This window comes from Sapajus apella, unplaced genomic scaffold, assembly GCF_009761245.1.
Source record: "Sapajus apella isolate SASKATOON/1434 unplaced genomic scaffold, GSC_monkey_1.0 scaffold14, whole genome shotgun sequence".
NCBI lineage: Eukaryota > Metazoa > Chordata > Mammalia > Primates > Cebidae > Sapajus > Sapajus apella.
The window spans coordinates 5,480,775-5,497,219 of record NW_022436954.1 but is presented as its reverse complement, the minus strand read 5'-3'; the positions used below and the strand labels follow the sequence as shown (position 1 = coordinate 5,497,219).

The following is a 16,445-nucleotide window of genomic DNA, read 5'->3' as shown; positions in this document are numbered from 1 at the left end:
CTTGTCCTTGGCCAAAGCCTTTCCCTGACCTCAGTTGCTCCAAGGCGTAGAGATGACACCTGTCTAAGGTGTTTTCAGAATAAATGAGAGCGTGCTAGTGGAGCAGTTGCCCGGGGCCCAGTGCTTAGCAAGTGCTCTAAATAGTGGCCGTCTCTGGGCACCTGCTCTATGCTGTCCGGGAGCTGGACGCTTGGTGGCCGGCGCCAGCCCGGCCGGTTGGTCTGGAAGGCAAGTACAGTTTTCTCAGCCGAGGAAAGAAGAGTCAGTACGGTGTGGGGCTGACCACTGCCAGGCCTGGAGTCCCCACCCGCTGCGCTTCCCGCCGCAGACAGCTTGCGGCTGGCCCCGCCCCCCCACACGGCCCCACCTCCAGGCGGAGCCGGCGCAGGGAGCGGTAGCGGGAGAGCGGCAGCGGGACCCCAGCGCGGGCGGCGGCGGCTGGGCGGGAGCCCCCGAGGTACTGGCGGGAGCTGGGGACGGGAGGCACTGCTGTCGGGCCGGACAGGGAGAGATGGCCTAGCGGTGGGCCCGGGTGATGTGTGTGGGAGGGGGGTCCTCGCCACGTTGGTTGCCGGCACCCTCCCAACTTCCCTACGGGCTCCAACTCAGTCCCGACTCAATGTGTTCAGTTCCCTGGCTCTGAGCAGCCGTTCCTACTCACTGCGTGACGGCTTAGTCTGTCCAGCAAGCCGGTGAGTGGAGGCTGCGACTCGTGACTCCTCGTGGCGGTACTGTGACCCCCTCCCCCTCGACACTGCAAGTGTGTGCGGGGCTCCCCCTTATTCTGGGGCTCCTCTTCTCCTTAGGCAGCCTCCACCCCAGTCCCTGGCCTGGCCTGGTAGGAAACATCTGTCGCGCCCCCTGGCAGCAGAAATGGGGTCATGACCTCCAGATGTGCTGGGAAGTGGCCAACTCCTCCTCCTGGGGCAGGCAGGCCTTCCGGATCTGTGGGGGCGGGGCCGGCCCTTTCCCCCAACCCCTAGTGACACAGGCCCGGAGGAATGTCCTGGCCTCAATGGACCCTGTGTGAAGCTTCAGGGTGGGGGGCAGAGCCCAAGAACACCCCTCAAGGCAGTGCCAGACCTGGCACTGGGCCACACAGCAAGAGGCAGCCCATAGGCTGGGTGCACACATGCACATAGCTCACTTCAAGCATGCAGAGCTCAGCCCACACGAAGTGGGGCTTGCACAGATCCCCTCCCTCGTGCGCTCCTACACCTCACACACCATAGCTCAGGCCTGAGCCTGCATGTGCCCAGAGGCTGGCTCCTGGAGCCAGGGGTCACACCTGCCACACACACATAGTCACACACACCTCGCTCTTGTCAGTCTCCCAGCAAACTTCGGAGGGGACAGAAATAGTTAACCCTGGTTGTCTTTTTTTTTTTTGAGACAGGGTCTCGCTCTGAACCCAGGCTGGGGTTCAGTGGTGTGATCTCGGCTCACTGCAACCTCCGCCTCCTAGGTTTAACCGATTCTCCTGCCTCAGCCTCCTGAGTAGCTGGGACTACAGGCATGCACCACCACGCCCAGCTAATTTTTATATTTTTAGTAGAGACAGGGTTTCACCATGTTGGCCAGGCTGGTCTCCAACTCCTGACCTCAGGTGATCCCCCACCTCAGCCTCCCAAAGTGCTGGGATAACAGGCGTGAGCCGTTGCACCCGGCCAGTTAACCTCATTTTAGAGATGAGAAAACAGAGGCTTAGGTCAGCATGGGAGTTTATTCAGGAGAAATCAAGGTAGAAGGCAACTGGGCTGGGGAGCCGACCCTTGCTTGGTTCTGGAGGCCTCAGGCGAGGAGTGTATGGAGTTCCTCCTCCACCTGCCCTGGCCCAGCCCTGCATGATGTCACTGGATGCTGCATGAAGGTGCACCATTAGATGCCTGTACCCCCAGTGGAGGGTCCCCAGCTCCCTGCCCTCACTGCCTACTCCATCCAGGGCTGGCCTAGGCGTCACTTCCCTCAAGTTCTCACACCACCTTTTGCACCTGCCTCTGTCGTCACATTTCCGCACTTAGCAGGTCCCTGGGACTTTGGGTGTCTCAATCTTGCATCCTGTGAGATCTTGAACCTCAGCCCAACACCCACCCCCCAACACCTACGCACACAGACAGCAGTGGGCAGGTGCAGCTCTGGTTAGGCCCTGGAGATGGACAGGCCCAGGCTCAAACCTTAGCTCTGACATGAATTGTTTCAGGCAAGAGTATCTTCTCTGGACCTCATTTGACCATCTGTCACATGGGGTTGAAACCTCCCTGTCTGCATCAGTGAGATCAGGTAGGCAGAGGTTCCTATGGGTCCCAGTTCCAGCAGAGGAGCCCTGTCATTGTGACTCCTTTTGCCCCCAGGCCTGGGCACAACTGCCTGCAAGAAGGTGAGCTGGCCTGTCCTTTAGGCCTGGGTGACTTGGTCCCATGACAGCTGGTGTGACCCCGGTATCTTCCTCAGGATGTGGGGGCCCGGCAGAGGGCTGGGCTCAGAGTTGGGGCTACTTCCTGTGCTGAAGGAAGTCCTTTTGCCATTCCTGCTGCCCTGCTGATGCCCCCTGGGAACCCATGTGTCCTTGTGGTATTGAGGCCTTGAGGGCCAGGGCACTGAGAGATCAGACCTCTCTGGGTGATCCGCTCTCCAGGGACCCTGAAGGAAGTGGGAGGGGCAGAGAGGAAGGTCTCTGGGGACAGGACGTCCTCCCTTTGTTAAGTGGGCAGGACCCAGACACCAGTGGCCTCTGAATTTCCCGTCCCAGCTGATACAAGTCGTCTGTCCAGTTGGGCTAGGTCCTGATGGGACCCTTACTCTGGTCCCAGGCCAAAGCCAAGATGTGTGGGCGGGAAATGGGGGACCCTGGCAGTCCCAGGGCTGCTTAGGCTCCAGGACCCTCAGGGCCAAGACCCAACAGCGTAGCCTCTAGCCCTGCCCAGCTAAGCCGGGGAGGGGGCTGGAAACCTCAGCCCAGGCAGACAAGGAAGTGGCCTGGAAAGCGGAAGCAGCTTTGATGGTCTCGGAGGGGGCCGGAAGCCAACACGGGTGGTAGAGGACCAGGCTGGGGGCCTGGGTTCCTGTTTTCTGCCCCGGCCCCTCTGAACAGCCCCCTCCTCCTTCAGGGCAGGAACTGTTGCCGCAACCTCGGCCTGCCGGCTGGGCACCAAACACCCGTGCCTGCCAATGCGGCCCAGCCCCCGAAGAGTCAGGCCCACAAAGCATGCCCATGTGGGCCGGCGGTGTGGGGAGCCCTCGGCGGGGAATGGCCCCTGCATCCACGGATGACCTCTTTGCACGCAAGCTGCGCCAGCCAGCACGGCCCCCGCTGACACCTCACACCTTTGAGCAGAGGCCAGTCCGGGGCCCCCTCCTGCGCAGCGGCAGCGATGCAGGCGAGGCCAAGTCCCCCATGCCTGCCAGCCCCCGTGCCCGTGCCCACAGCCACGAAGAGGCCAGCCGCCCTGCTGCCACTTCAACCCGGCTCTTCACAGACCCGCTGGCACTGCTGGGGCTGCCAGCAGAGGAACCAGAGCCTGCCTTCCCGCCAGTGCTTGAGCCTCGATGGTTTGCCCACTATGACGTGCAAAGCCTGCTCTTTGATTGGGCTCCGAGGTCTCAGGTAATGGGGAGCCCCTCGGAGGCCAGCTCTGGGACCCTGGCTTCAGCTGAGGACCAGGCTGCCAGCTCGGACCTGCTGCTCGGGGCACCTGGCTTTGTGTGTGAGCTCGGGGGTGAGGGTGAGCTAGGCCTGGGTGGACCAGCATCCCCACCTGTGCCCCCTGCACTGCCCAATGCGGCTGTCTCCATCCTGGAGGAGCCACAGAACCGAACCTCAGCCTACAGCCTGGAGCACGCAGACCTGGGTGCTGGCTACTATCGCAAGTACTTCTATGGCAAAGGTGAGAAAAGGCAGTTCCAGGGAGGGGAGAAGGGGGGCTGAAGAAGAGATCCCTGTCACCTGTAGCGCACACAGTAGGGCTCATGAACTGTCCATCTCCTGTAAAGTCCCTGGCCCTAGGAGGGCTCAAGAGCCGAGCTGGGTCCTCCTGGACCCACTTTCAACCACCTTCTTAAGGCCAACCCCTGGTCCCTCACCCCCAGCCAGGGCTGGTCCCTCTGCCTCCATCTGGTTCATCCTCCATCTAGTTGAACCTGCCGGGCTGCAGAGAGATTTCCTATGGGCATTTCTGTGGGGTGAAAACTCAGGCCTCAAAGCCCTGCATCCGTGAACCTTGTTCTCACCAGAGCTGCGGAGAGGGCTCCAGGACGCGGAAGGCAGAATGGGGGCGTGGTGGGCGGGCCCAAGGCAGGATTTAGGCCTAGGAGCTGGCCGCGTGGGTCTAGGCCTGGGTCTGGGTCCGCCTTTGGGTCAGGGTTGAGATCTAGGTGTTGAGCTCGGGGCTACTGAGGGGCGGGGCTTAGTCTAGGGTCAGCATTTGGTGGTGCGATGGAGCCTGGGGGGGGGCTTAGCGTTGCGCCTGGTTGAGAGGGAGCGGGGCTGCTAGGGGGCGGGACCAATCGTTCCCGGTGCGGTCCCGTAGAACACCAGAACTTCTTCGGGATGGACGAGTCGCTGGGCCCGGTGGCAGTGAGCCTGCGGCGGGAGGAAAAGGAGGGTAGCGGAGGGGGCACCCTGCACAGCTACCGCGTCATCGTGCGGACCACGCAGGTGGGCCAGGATCACGGGATGAGGACGCGGGTTGCCTGCCCAACACCCTGTATGCATTCTGAGTGCCCTTACACCCCTTCCTCAGCTCCGGACCCTCCGTGGCACCATCTCGGAGGACGCGCTGCCTCCGGGGCCCCCACGGGGTCTGTCCCCGAGGAAACTTCTGGAGCACGTGGCGCCGCGGTTGAGCCCCAGTTGCCTGCGCCTGGGCTCAGCTTCACCCAAGGTACCACGGACGCTGCTTACGCTGGATGAGCAAGTGGTGAGTGGCTGGCTGCGGAGCCCCCAGCCTTACAGCTGGCCCTAGTCTGAACCCAGCCTGCCCAGCTCCGAACCCCCTAGCCCTGACACTGATCCTGGGCTGGGTGGTGACCCCAGGAGAGCTGACTTTTTAGAGAGAAGGCATCAGAGGTCATCTGGAGCCTTGCTTCTCAAAGTGAGCTCTGCAGACCAGCAGCATCCACATCATCTAGAAATGCAGATTCTGGGGCCCCACCCCAGACCATCTGAATCAGAGTCTGCATTAATTTATTTATTTTGAGATGGAGTCTTGCTTGCTCTGTTGCCCAGGCTGGAGTGCAATGGTGCAATCTCAGCTCACTACAACCTCCGCCTCCTGGGTTCAAGTGTTTCTGCTGCCTCACCTTCCTGAGTAGCTGGGACTACAGGTGCACACCACCATGTCTGGCTAATTTTTGTATTTATAGTAGAGACAGGGTTTCACCATGTTGGCCGGGCTGGTCTCAAACTCCTAACCTCAGGTGATCCCCCCACCTCGGTTTCCCAAAGTGCTGGGATAACAGGAGTGAGTCACTGTTATTCGGCCCAGAGTCTGCATTTTAAAAAGATCTTTACAGCTTTAGACGCCCTGGTCTGTGTCACCCCACTGGTCCTGCAGTTCCCCCATAGCCCGTGCTGGGTTTCCTCTCACATGTGGTGCTCACAGCTTCCAGGAGCGGCTCCTTCCATCCTCCACTCCCCCGCTGAAAGCTGCCCACTGGCTGAGTCTCCTCCTCTGTGTCATTCAGTGCATCAGTCATTCAACAAACAATTCTTATACCTTGGTGCCAGGCCCAAGACTGAATGCTGGAGACAGGTCTAGACTAGGTGCTTGCTTGAGTAGCTCCCAGCTGGGTGGGGGAAAGAGACCCACAGAGAATTGCAGAAATGCAGGACCAGGATAACACTAAAAGGGGAATGTTGAGGGCTCCATGGGACTCAAGGGTAGTGCTGACAGCCCTTCCTTGGCCAGGGTTTTCCAGCATGGAGAACACAAAAGGGCTGAAGCCTGGATAAGCAAGTGTTTTCGGTCCGAAGAAAGAATTTGTGGAAAGGCTTGGAGAATGAGAGAATGGCACATTAGGCAGTCAGTTCAGCATGGCTGGGGTTGGGATTGTGGGGAGGGTCTGGGGAGAAGCTTGGCATTTGTTCCTGTGGGCACTGGGGAGCCACGGAGGGATCCAGTGCCGATCTGAGAGGGGCAGCCCTCTGGCTGCAGCATGGGGACTAGACTGGATGGGGCGGGAGGCAGGCAGAAGGCTGTTGCACTTGCCCAGGCTAGACATAGTGGTAATGATAGTGGAGGTGAAGAGGAGGTGACAGTCCGGGAGGAAGTGGGTGGTCATGCAGCTGTCTGGAAGGTGTGACGCGCTAGGATGCTCCAGCTTCTTGACCCCTAGGAGTGGTGCTTTAAGGAGGAGGAGTAGGGTGGGGGAGTCACAGCAAGGTGAGACATCGGGCAGCTGGAGAAAAGGGCCTGGGGTTTGGTAGGCCGGTCTGAGTGGGAGGCAGAGATGGGGGTGTCATCCCTGCTACAGCCAGGGAGGGGGAGGAGCATAGGTGGAGAAGAGGCCCGGGCAGAGGAGGGAGGAGTTCCTGGGGCCTTAGGCAAGGTGAGTTTCCAGTTATCCCCAGTGCCAAGTATGGCCAAGAGGGTGTCAGGATGAGGACACATCTGGGGGCCATATGGGGAGTGGGGGTGCAGGGGGTTTGGTGGAATGAAATTGAAGTGGGGACTGTGAGTGCAGACAAGTTTAGTTGTGGAAAAGGGAGGTGACAGCTGGAGGGGAGCCTGTGCTGTTTGGAGGGGCTCAGAGCACCTTAAGCTGGGCACGGTTATCCAGTTATCTGCAGAGGGAAGAGCCAGGAGCAGAGGATAAAGAAACAGGAGCATGGGGGGCAGAGGTGGTGCCTAGCTCAAGGCCTGCAGGGGCTGGGGTGGGGTTGCTTTGGACTCGGGGGTGGAAAGGACAGTCCAGCCTTGAGATAAGGAGGATGGCAATGTGTATGTTTATCGGAAGGGTCCTTTCTGATTGCAGCCATTTCTTAAAGTGGCTTCAGCCTGTGTTCTAGGCTAAATCACCTTCTCTACTGTCACATGGAAACCAGCCCCTCCCATCCCTTCCTGCCTGTGCCCTCCCAAGCACTAGGAGCACAACAGACTATACCCACCTGACAGGCAAGGACACAAGTGGCTCAGAGAGGGCTGGTGCTCAGGGCCACACATCAAGGCAGCCCAGCCCCCAGGGCAGCGTCGCATCTATTCCCTACGACCTGGTGGGGTGGGGCTGCAGGGGACTGAGGCCTATGCCTTCTGCCTCCCACCCTCAGCTCAGCTTCCAGCGCAAGGTGGGCATCCTCTACTGCCGGGCAGGCCAGGGCTCGGAGGAGGAGATGTACAACAACCAGGAGGCGGGACCGGCCTTCATGCAGTTCCTCACCTTGCTGGGCAACGTGGTGCGGCTCAAAGGCTTTGAGAGTTACCGGGCCCAGCTGGACACCAAAAGTGAGGCCCAGGGGTATGAGGGGTGGGAGCAGATCTGTGCTAAAGGGGTGAGCGTACAATCCTGGGCTGGGGGCTGGAGAGTTCTTTGGGTGAGCTGAGAATCTTGAGTCAGGGCTGTGAGGGCCAAGCTATGGGCTGAGAGGAGGGGCTGGGACTGTCCCTCAAAGCCCAAGTACCCTACTGCGTGAGCTGGTGCTAAAGTGGTTTGGGGGTACTACCCCTCCACCAAACACATTCCAGCGGCTCAGCCTTATGGAAGAGAGGCGCCCCTGCCTCCCTGGTGGAAGGAGCCCCAGGGACCCTGGGAGGTGTACCAAGCACCCCCTGCCTGCCTTTCACTCTCCCAGCATGCCACACATGTTTGGGCCTGGAGCAACGCCTGGTTCTCCTAGGACACCTGACCCTGGCCTCTCTCTAAGACTACTTCCCATTTCTGTCTTTATTCTCTTTCTTTCCTTTTTTTTTCTTTTTAGACGGAGTCTCGCTCTGTTGCCCAGGCTGGAGTGCAATGAGGCCATCTCGGCTCACTGCGACCTCTGCCTCCCAGGTTTGAGCGATTCTCCTGCCTCAGCCTTCCAAGTAGCAGGGATTACAGGCATGTGTCACCATGCCCGGCTTATTTTTGTATTTTTAGTAGAGACGGGGTTTCCTCATGTTGGCCAGGCTAGTCTTGAACTCCTGACCTCAGGTGATCCCCCTGCCTCGGCCTCCCAAAGTGCAGGGATTACAGGTGAGAGCCACTGCACCTGGCCAATTCTATTTCTTTTTTTTCTTTTTTTTTCATTCTGAGACCGAGTCTCACCCTGTTGCCCAGGCTGCTGGAGTGCTGGCGACATCTCGGCTCACTGCAACCTCTGCCTCCCAAGTTCAAGCGATTCTCCTGCCTCAGCTTCCTGAGTAGTTGGGATTACAGACGCTTGCTACTACGCCTGGCTAATTTTTTTGTATTTTTAGTAGAGACGGGGTTTCATCATGTTAGTCAGGCTGGTCTCAAACTCCTGACCTCAGGTTATCCACCTGCCTTGGCCTCCCAAAGTGCTGGGATTACAGGCGTGAGCCACTGCCCCCAGGCTGTCATCATTCTATTTCAACTCTCCCATCCTGACCCCCATTCACTCTGGCATGGGGCTGGAGCCTGTGGAGGGAAGGGAGGAGGGACACTCTGGGCTGAGGCACCTGAATCTCATGGCTGGGGCATTGGCCGGTGGCATGAGTGGTTGTCCACCTGCTGTTTGGGGCACAGAGGTTCCTGTGTGCAGACAGGGATGGCAGGTTCAAGAAACTCAGATTTCCCTTGTTTTCTCCCTCTGTGTCCCCAACTCCCTGGCCACAGCGGATTCCACAGGCACACACTCTCTCTACACCACGTACCAGGACCACGAGATCATGTTCCACGTGTCCACAATGCTGCCTTACACCCCTAATAACCAGCAGCAGGTGTGAGAGGGACCGGCGTAGGGGAGGGGCTTCTGGGAACCATGGAGGGCCCTGCATGGTCGGTGACATTGGAGCTTTGGCTGGACCTCTTTTGGCCCAACAACCCATCCCTCTGGTGGCCCCTTCCCAAAGACAAACACCCTAGGTCTTCAACAGGGGCAGTGGGGAGCCACTGGCTTCTCAGCTTTGTTCTGCCTGAGTGAGGAGGGGTTTGGGGGACAGAAGGCCCTCACGACACCCTACTGCCCAACCCCCAGCTCCTGCGGAAGCGCCACATCGGCAACGACATTGTGACCATCGTGTTCCAGGAGCCTGGCAGCAAGCCTTTCTGCCCCACCACCATCCGCTCACACTTCCAACACGTGTTCCTAGTGGTGCGGGCACATGCACCCTGCACCCCCCACACCTCCTACAGGTGGGCACCTAGGTGGTCCCAGGTTTCCCGTGGACATGCTGTCCTGCTGCCCCTCACTACTGCCTCCTTCCCCACAGGGTGGCCGTGAGCCGCACCCAGGACACCCCGGCCTTTGGACCAGCTCTGCCCGCTGGTGGAGGCCCATTTGTGGCCAACGCCGACTTCCGGGCCTTCCTGCTGGCCAAGGCGCTGAATGGCGAACAGGCGGCCGGCCACGCGCGCCAGTTCCACGCCATGGCCACGCGCACCCGCCAGCAGTACCTGCAGGACCTGGCCACCAACGAGGTGACCACTACGTCGCTGGACTCGGCTTCACGCTTCGGCCTGCCCTCCCTGGGTGGGAGGCGCCGGGCGGTCCCTCGGGCCCCAGGCGCCGAGCTGCAGGCAGCAGGCTCACTGGTGTGGGGCGTGCGCGCGGCGCCCGGGGCGCGGGTCGCCGCCGGGGCTCAGGCGGGCGGCCCCGAAGGCGCCGAGGTGCCCTGCCTGCTGGGCATCTCGGCCGAGGCTCTGGTGCTGGTTGCGCCGCGCGACGGCCGCGTAGTGTTCAACTGCGCCTGTCGCGACGTGCTGGCCTGGACCTTCTCCGACCAGCAGCTGGACCTGTACCACGGCCGCGGGGAGGCGATCACACTGCGCTTCGACGGGTCCCCCGGCCAAGCCGTGGGCGAGGTGGTGGCGCGCCTGCAGGTGAGCCTGAGCGGGAGACTGCCGCCCCTGCTCGCGCCGGGGCAGAGCCTGCTTTAGATCCCCCTCCCGCCGCGGAAGGGAAAGTCCAGGAGGGCAGAGCCAGTCCCGGGGCTTGGCAGTGCCAGGGCTGGTGCCCTCGGGCAAGCGTCTTCTGGTTCTCATCCTTCGGGCAGGGCCATGCGCGGCCCTCAGAGGCTGTGGAACGCTCGGGGCGGCCGGGGACGCAGTCTAGGGGGCGGGCGCTGGGGCGGCCCCACCTCCAGGCAGCTCCGCCCACTCCCCCCCCCCCCCCCCCGCAGCTGGTGAGCCGTGGCTGCGAGACCCGCGAGCTGGCGCTGCCCCGCGAAGGTCAAGGCCGCTTGGGCTTCGAGGTGGACTCCGAGGGCTTCGTCACGCATGTGGAGCGCTTCACGTTCGCGGAGACGGCGGGGCTGCGGCCCGGGGCGCGCCTGCTGCGGGTGTGCGGCCAGACGCTGCCCAGCCTCCGGCCAGAGGCTGCTGCCCAGCTACTGCGCTCGGCGCCCAAGGTCTGCGTCACCGTCCTGCCCCCCGACGAGAGCGGCCGGCCCCGCAGGTCAGGGTGCCGGGGACGCGGGAAGGTGGGAGGGCAGGCAGCTGGCCACCGCGCAGTTTGTGTGTCCCAGGTCGCCGTCATCAGTTTCAGGAACCCCATGTGGATGCCTTTCTTCCGCAAAGACTCTCTCGTCTCTTAGCCCGCCTGAACCTCTTTCTTTTCTTCCTTTCTTTTTTTTTTGAGACGAAGTTTTGTTCTTGTTGCCCAGGCTGGAGTGCAATGCGGTGATCTCGGCTCACTGCAATCTCTGCCTCCCCAGTAGCTGGGATTACAGGCACGCACCACCACTCCTGGCTAATTTTTTATATTTTTAGTAGAGAAGGGGTTTCACCACGTTGGCCAGGCTGATCTCAAATCCTAACTTCAGGTGATCCCAAAGTGCTGGGATTACAGGTGTGAGCCCTGCCTGAACCTCTTTTTTCATAGGTAGAATGGGACTAGTTAAGTGCGTTGCTCCCACTGCTCATAAGATCAAATAGCAACCCCCACTAGCTTTTTTTTTTAAGTGTTAACACCCACCCACCCCACCCACCTCCGCACCATACACATACACAGTATTTTTTTTTTTTTTTTTTTTTTTTGAGGGGGGGGAGTCTCACTTTCATCCAGGCTGGAGTGGAGTGGTGTGATCTCGGCTCACTGGGACCTCCACCTCCCAGGTTCAAGCAATTCCCCTGCCTCAGCCTCCTGAGTAGCTGAGATTACAGGTGTGTGCCACCATGCCCAGCTAGTTTTTTGTATTTTTAGCAGAGACGGGGTTTCACCATGTTGGCCAGGCTGGTCTTGAACTCCTCACCTCAGGCGATCCAGCTGCCTTGGCCTCCCAAAGTGTTGGGATTACAAGCGTGAGCCACTGTGACCGGCCACATACACGGTATTGATAACTTACTGTGCTAAGCCAGGGGTAGGCAAACATTTTCTGTAAATGGCCATATAATAAATATTTTAGCCTTTCTGGACCATCTGGTCTCTGCCACAGCTATTTTGTTGTAGGTAAATGAATAAATGTGCTTGCGTCCCACTAAAACTTTACAGACACTGAAATTTGGTTTTATATGATTTTCAATCATCATGAAATATTCTTTTTTTTCCCACTAGTTAAAAATGTAAAATCCAGGCCAGGTGCGGTGGCTCACGCCTGTAATCCCAACACTTTGGTAGGATGAGGTGGGTGGATCACGAGGTCAGGAGTTTGAGACCAGCCTGACAAAGATGGTGAAACCCTGTCTCTGCTAAAAATACAAAAATTAGCTGGGCGTGGTGGCCCAGGCCTGTAATCCCAGTTACTCAGGAGGCTAAGACAGGAGAATTGCTAGAACCCGGGAGGCAGAGGTTGCAATGAGTGAGCCGAGATTGTGCCACTGCACTCCAGCCTGGGCAACAGAGCAAGCTCTGTCTCAAAAAAAAAAAAAAAAAAGGAAAATCTGGGCCGGGGGCGGGGGCTCCCCCCTGTAAATCCACCCCGTTTGGCGGCCCAGGGAGGGGGGTTCATCTGAGGTCAGGAGTTTGAGACCAGCTTGGCCAACATGGTGAAACCCCATCTCTACTAAAAATACAAAAATCAGCTGGGCATGATGGTGGGCACCTGTAATCCCAGCTACTCAGGCGGCTAAGGCAGGAGAATTGCTTGAACCTGTGAGGCAAAGGAGATTGCAGTGAGCTGAAATTGCTCTGTTGCACTCCACCCTGGGCGACAAGAGTGAAACTCCATCTCAAAAAAAGAAAAGTAAAATCCACACTTAGCTTGAAGTACAGAAGATGACACATCTGCTTTAGAAAAGAAAAGGAAAAGGCACGGGCTGGATTTGGCTCCATACAGTAGTTTTGGGATTTAAGCAGTTTATGTATGCTATTTACATCCTCACAGCACACTGGGGTTTGTACTATTACCCCCATTTCACAGACAGAGAAATGGATGTTCAGAGTGATTTGCTTGGGATATACAAGGGCAGCACTAGAATTTGAAACATGATTTGGAAAAATGGCCAGTAATCAGGCATTTTTCACTGTTGTCAGGAGGCTGGGAAGCTCTCCTGCTCTTGGAAGTGAGCCTGGCAGGGGCTGGGGGTGGGGCTGGTGCTGCAGGATGCTGGGGAAGTCCTGCCTGACCCTGACCCTCCCCCCCCAGGAGTTTTTCGGAGCTGTACACGCTGTCTCTGCAGGAGCCCAGCCGGCGGGGGGCCCCAGAGCCTGTGCAGGATGAGGCCGAGGGGGTGACCCTGCTGCCCACCACAAGGCAGCTGCTGCACCTGTGCCTACAAGATGGCAGCAGCCCTCCAGGGCCTGGGGATCTGGCGGAGGAGAGGACTGAGTTCCTGCACAGCCAGAACTCTCTGTCACCACGCAGGTGTATGCTCTTGGCCTTCCCTTTCCTCCAGGCCTCTGTGAAAGCAGCTTCCCGTTCTGAGCCACCCCCGCTCTCCCCAGCTCCCTGTCAGATGAGGCCCCAGTCCTGCCCAACACCACCCCGGACCTCCTCCTGGCCACCACGGCCAAGCCGTCAGTACCCAGCACTGACAGTGAGACACCCCTGACCCAGGTGAGCAGAAACCGGGCTCTGGATCCCAATGGCATAGTGGTGACAGTGGGCGTCACTGAATCTATATCCACTTCCTTCGCACAGGATAGGCCAGGCAGTCCCAGTGGCTCTGAGGACAAGGGGAACCCGGCCCCAGAGCTGAGGGCCTCCTTTCTGCCACGTACCTTGTCTCTGCGGAACTCCATTAGCAGGAGTGAGTCTGGAGTCAGCAGGGCATGGGAGGAGGCAGGGGGTGCTCCCTGGCTCCCCCAGCTCAGCCTGCTCCTCCTGCCCACAGTCATGTCAGAGGCGGGCAGTGAGACCCTGGAGGACGAGTGGCAGTCCATCTCGGAGATCGCCTCCACTTGTAACACCATCCTGGAGTCGCTGTCCCGAGAGGGTGAGGCCACCAGGTGCTGCAGTAAGCCTGGGTGGTACTCTCTCCCCGTTTCTGACCTGCCCACCCGATCCCTCTGTCCCCACAGGACAGCCCATCCCAGAGAGCGGAGACCCTAAGGGAACTCCAAAGTCTGATTCTGAGTAAGCTCCTTGACCCCCAACAGCTGCTTTACCTGCCCATGTGACCCCCTTCATGCCTGTCCGCAGGGGTGGAGCTCTGTCCCAGGCTCTGTGGCCTCGTTAGGTGGGGCTGGGAGTCATCCCGTGCGCTGCTCCCTGCCTTGGCCCTGCTGAGTCTTGACCCCCATGTCCTCAGGCCAGAGCCTGGGAGCCTCTCAGAGAAGGTCTCTCACTTGGAGTCCATGCTCAGGAAGCTGCAGGAGGACCTGCAGAAGGTGAGGGGTGGGCTGGGCTTGGAGGGTGTTACAGGGCTGTCCCCAGAAAGGGGCTAGCAGCTCTGACTCCTGTCTCCCCGGCCACCCCAGGAGAAGGCAGACAGGGCAGCCCTGGAGGAGGAGGTGCGGAGCCTGAGACACAGCAATCGGCGGCTACAGGCGGAGTCTGAGAGCGCAGCCACGCGCCTGCTTCTGGCCTCCAAGCAGCTGGGCTCACCCACTGCCGACCTGGCTTGAGCTGTGGGGGCCGCTGCTGCCTGGCTGTGGACAAGCTTGGAACCACCTGGGCCCCTCAGCGCACCCGGGTCATACTGGGCCCTCCTCAGGAACTCTCCCTGCGCAGAGGCGCATCTTAGCACTGCCCCCCCTCCCTAGCCCCTTATTTGGTGGCAGAAGTGGCCCCCACCCCGTCCCTGTTTGTAAATATTCTGTGGAGAAAAGAGGACTTTAGGGAGTAAAGAAGCCACTGTTGTCTGTGTCTGTGCATGTGTCCAAGACGGGGCAGGGCAAGGGATTCTGCCTCCAGAGGCCCCAGCCAGACTCCCCAGACAGTCAGCATAGGCCCGGGAACCCATCTCAGAGACAGGCTGGCACTCACTGAGGGGTCCCTTAGGCCCCAGCCGCACTCCCCAGATAGCACAGGCCCCGGGACCCTGGCTCAGAGACAGGCTGGCACTCACTGAGGGGTCCCTTAGGCCCCAGTCAGACCCCCCAGACAGGACAGGCCTGGGAACCCGGCTCAGAGACGGGCTGGCACTCACTGAGGGGGTCCCTTAGGCCAGGCCACCGCTTGACTTCTCTTCCATAACGTTTATTTGGTTCTGTAGGGAAGCAGGTGGCCACACCCCATATCTACCCTGGCCATGCATCACCGGGCCCTGTGCCTCAGTGCAGGCCTCTCCTCTCTGAAGCCACTGAGCCCCCAGGCCTTGTCCTCTCTCCACCCACCTGGCCACTTCTCTCAGGGCCCAATTCCAGTTGCCTGAGGTGGTGTTTCCATGTCTTGGAGGAAATGGGCCTTGACCTACTTCTCTCCTCACCAGCCCATGGCCCTCTCTGTTCCTCACCAGGCCAGGCCTTTCCCATAAGTGGCATCATCAAGTCCAAACTTGGACTTTGTCTAAATCCTTTGTTTTCTGGACCTGAGGCTCAGACAGGGCAGACTTACCCAGCATCTCATGCCTATTCCGGTTCCTTCCCTGGGCTGGCTGAAGCTCCATGCTGAGACCTAGGCCCTGGGTCTGTTAACTTAGGTGCTGGCAGAATGAGCTAGGTGCTGAGAAACAGAGCATCTGGGGATCAGGACGGCTTCATGGAGGAGGTAATATGAGGCTGAGTTTTGAAGGTTGAATAGGAGTTTACCAGGCAGAGATGTCAAGGGTATCCTGATATGACCAGTCTGGCTGGGGCCTGTTGGACGAGAGCCAAGGCGCACACAGGAGTCCAGGGTCAAAGAAGCTGGACCAGAAAGGCTTGTGAAGGTACACTAGATATCCTGGATTAGCAGTTCCCAAGACTGCCACTGCTAGTTTTTCCTGGTTGTGGACTAGTGTGGAAGGTTCTGGTCACTGAGGGTGTGTCTGCAGAGAACTCGGATCTGGGCTGGGGAGGTGGCTCACACCTGTTATCTCAGCACTTTGGGAGGCTGAAGTGGCAGATCGCCTGAGGTCAGGAGTTCAAGACCAGCCTGACCAACATGGATAAACCCTGTCTCTACTAAAAACACAAAATTAGCTGGGCATGGTGGTGCATGCCTATAGTCCCAGCTACTCCCGAGGCTAAGGCAGCAGAATTGCTTGAACCCAGGAGGCGGTTGCAGTGAGCCGACCGAGACTGCACTATTGCACTCCAGCCTGGGCAACAAGAGCCTGAACTCCATAACAAAAAGAAAAGAAAAGAAAACTCAGATCTGGTCATGTGGTTGATGTTTGAAGGGAGGTTGATGGGGTGAGATCTGGATGTCAGAGCTCTTCAGCTGCAGGAAGCAGTCCAGTGGGAGGTATAGTGGTGACTTAAACTTGGTGATGATAGCGGTGACAGTGGGGAGAAGTAGGCAAATTTTCCAGGACCTCGTGGAAAGACTGGATGCAAGTTACTAAAGGAAGAGGTGGCATCTACAGAAGTGGCCAGGTTTCTGGCTAGAGCCCCTGGAAGGTGGCAGGGCCAGGGCTGACACCCTGGAGGGAGAAGGAGAGGCAGGCTGGGGATGGCTGAGGTCATTTGGAACAGGGTGAGTTTGAAGGGCCCGAGAATGTCAGAGTAGAGATGTCCAGCGGCTGCTACGCAGGGGAGAGATCTTGGCTGGATGCGAGGACTCGGAGGTGGGGAAGGAGTGAGAGGAGGACCAGGAGAGGTCTTCCGTGGGTCACAGGAGGTCACCGCGGGACCGAGAAAATCAAGATGAAGGAGGCATGGCCTGGGCTGCAGGGCCTGGGCTCCCTGGTTTCCCTCTGGGCCTCGGGTCGGGGCCTTCCAGTCGGTCAGTACCCTGCGCAGCGCAGCCGCCGGCTTCTTCAGGGTTAGGAGCCTTCTCACCCCGCCCGCTCCCTCCCCGGCCCCGCCCGCTCCCTCCCCGGCCCCG

The 16,445-nt window shown here is 59.2% G+C and overlaps 1 protein-coding gene across 3 annotated transcripts; it reads left to right on the top strand.

The window, feature by feature from the left end:
* Positions 1–366: 366 nt before the first annotated feature.
* SIPA1 (signal-induced proliferation-associated 1) lies at positions 367–14,344 on the top strand. Of its 3 annotated transcripts, none has more exons than XM_032282830.1 (16): positions 367–457; positions 3,108–3,884; positions 4,527–4,654; positions 4,740–4,916; positions 7,265–7,439; positions 8,773–8,876; positions 9,134–9,291; positions 9,369–9,978; positions 10,278–10,552; positions 12,681–12,899; positions 12,980–13,091; positions 13,176–13,284; positions 13,369–13,470; positions 13,556–13,610; positions 13,786–13,864; positions 13,955–14,344. In XM_032282830.1, exons 2-16 carry the CDS (start codon positions 3,206–3,208, stop codon positions 14,099–14,101), a joined length of 3,129 nt encoding a protein of 1,042 aa, XP_032138721.1. In that variant the 5' UTR covers positions 367–457; positions 3,108–3,205; the 3' UTR covers positions 14,102–14,344. The 3 variants fall into 3 exon arrangements, with proteins under 3 accessions (XP_032138721.1, XP_032138720.1, XP_032138722.1); XM_032282829.1 differs by lacking the exon at positions 367–457 and adding an exon at positions 1,625–2,280; XM_032282831.1 differs by lacking the exons at positions 367–457; positions 3,108–3,884 and adding an exon at positions 3,891–4,445 and having other exon boundaries at positions 4,479–4,654.
* The last annotated feature ends 2,101 nt before the right edge of the window (positions 14,345–16,445 follow it).

Coding starts and splice junctions, on each gene's coding strand:
- SIPA1 (XM_032282829.1), top strand. CDS start 2,187: ATGAATTGTTTCAGGCAAGAGTATCTTCTCTGGACCTCATTTGACCAT. Junction 4,655..4,739: donor TCATCGTGCGGACCACGCAG/GTGGGCCAGGAT, acceptor CCCCTTCCTCAG/CTCCGGACCCTCCGTGGCAC. Junction 13,865..13,954: donor TGCAGGAGGACCTGCAGAAG/GTGAGGGGTGGG, acceptor CGGCCACCCCAG/GAGAAGGCAGACAGGGCAGC.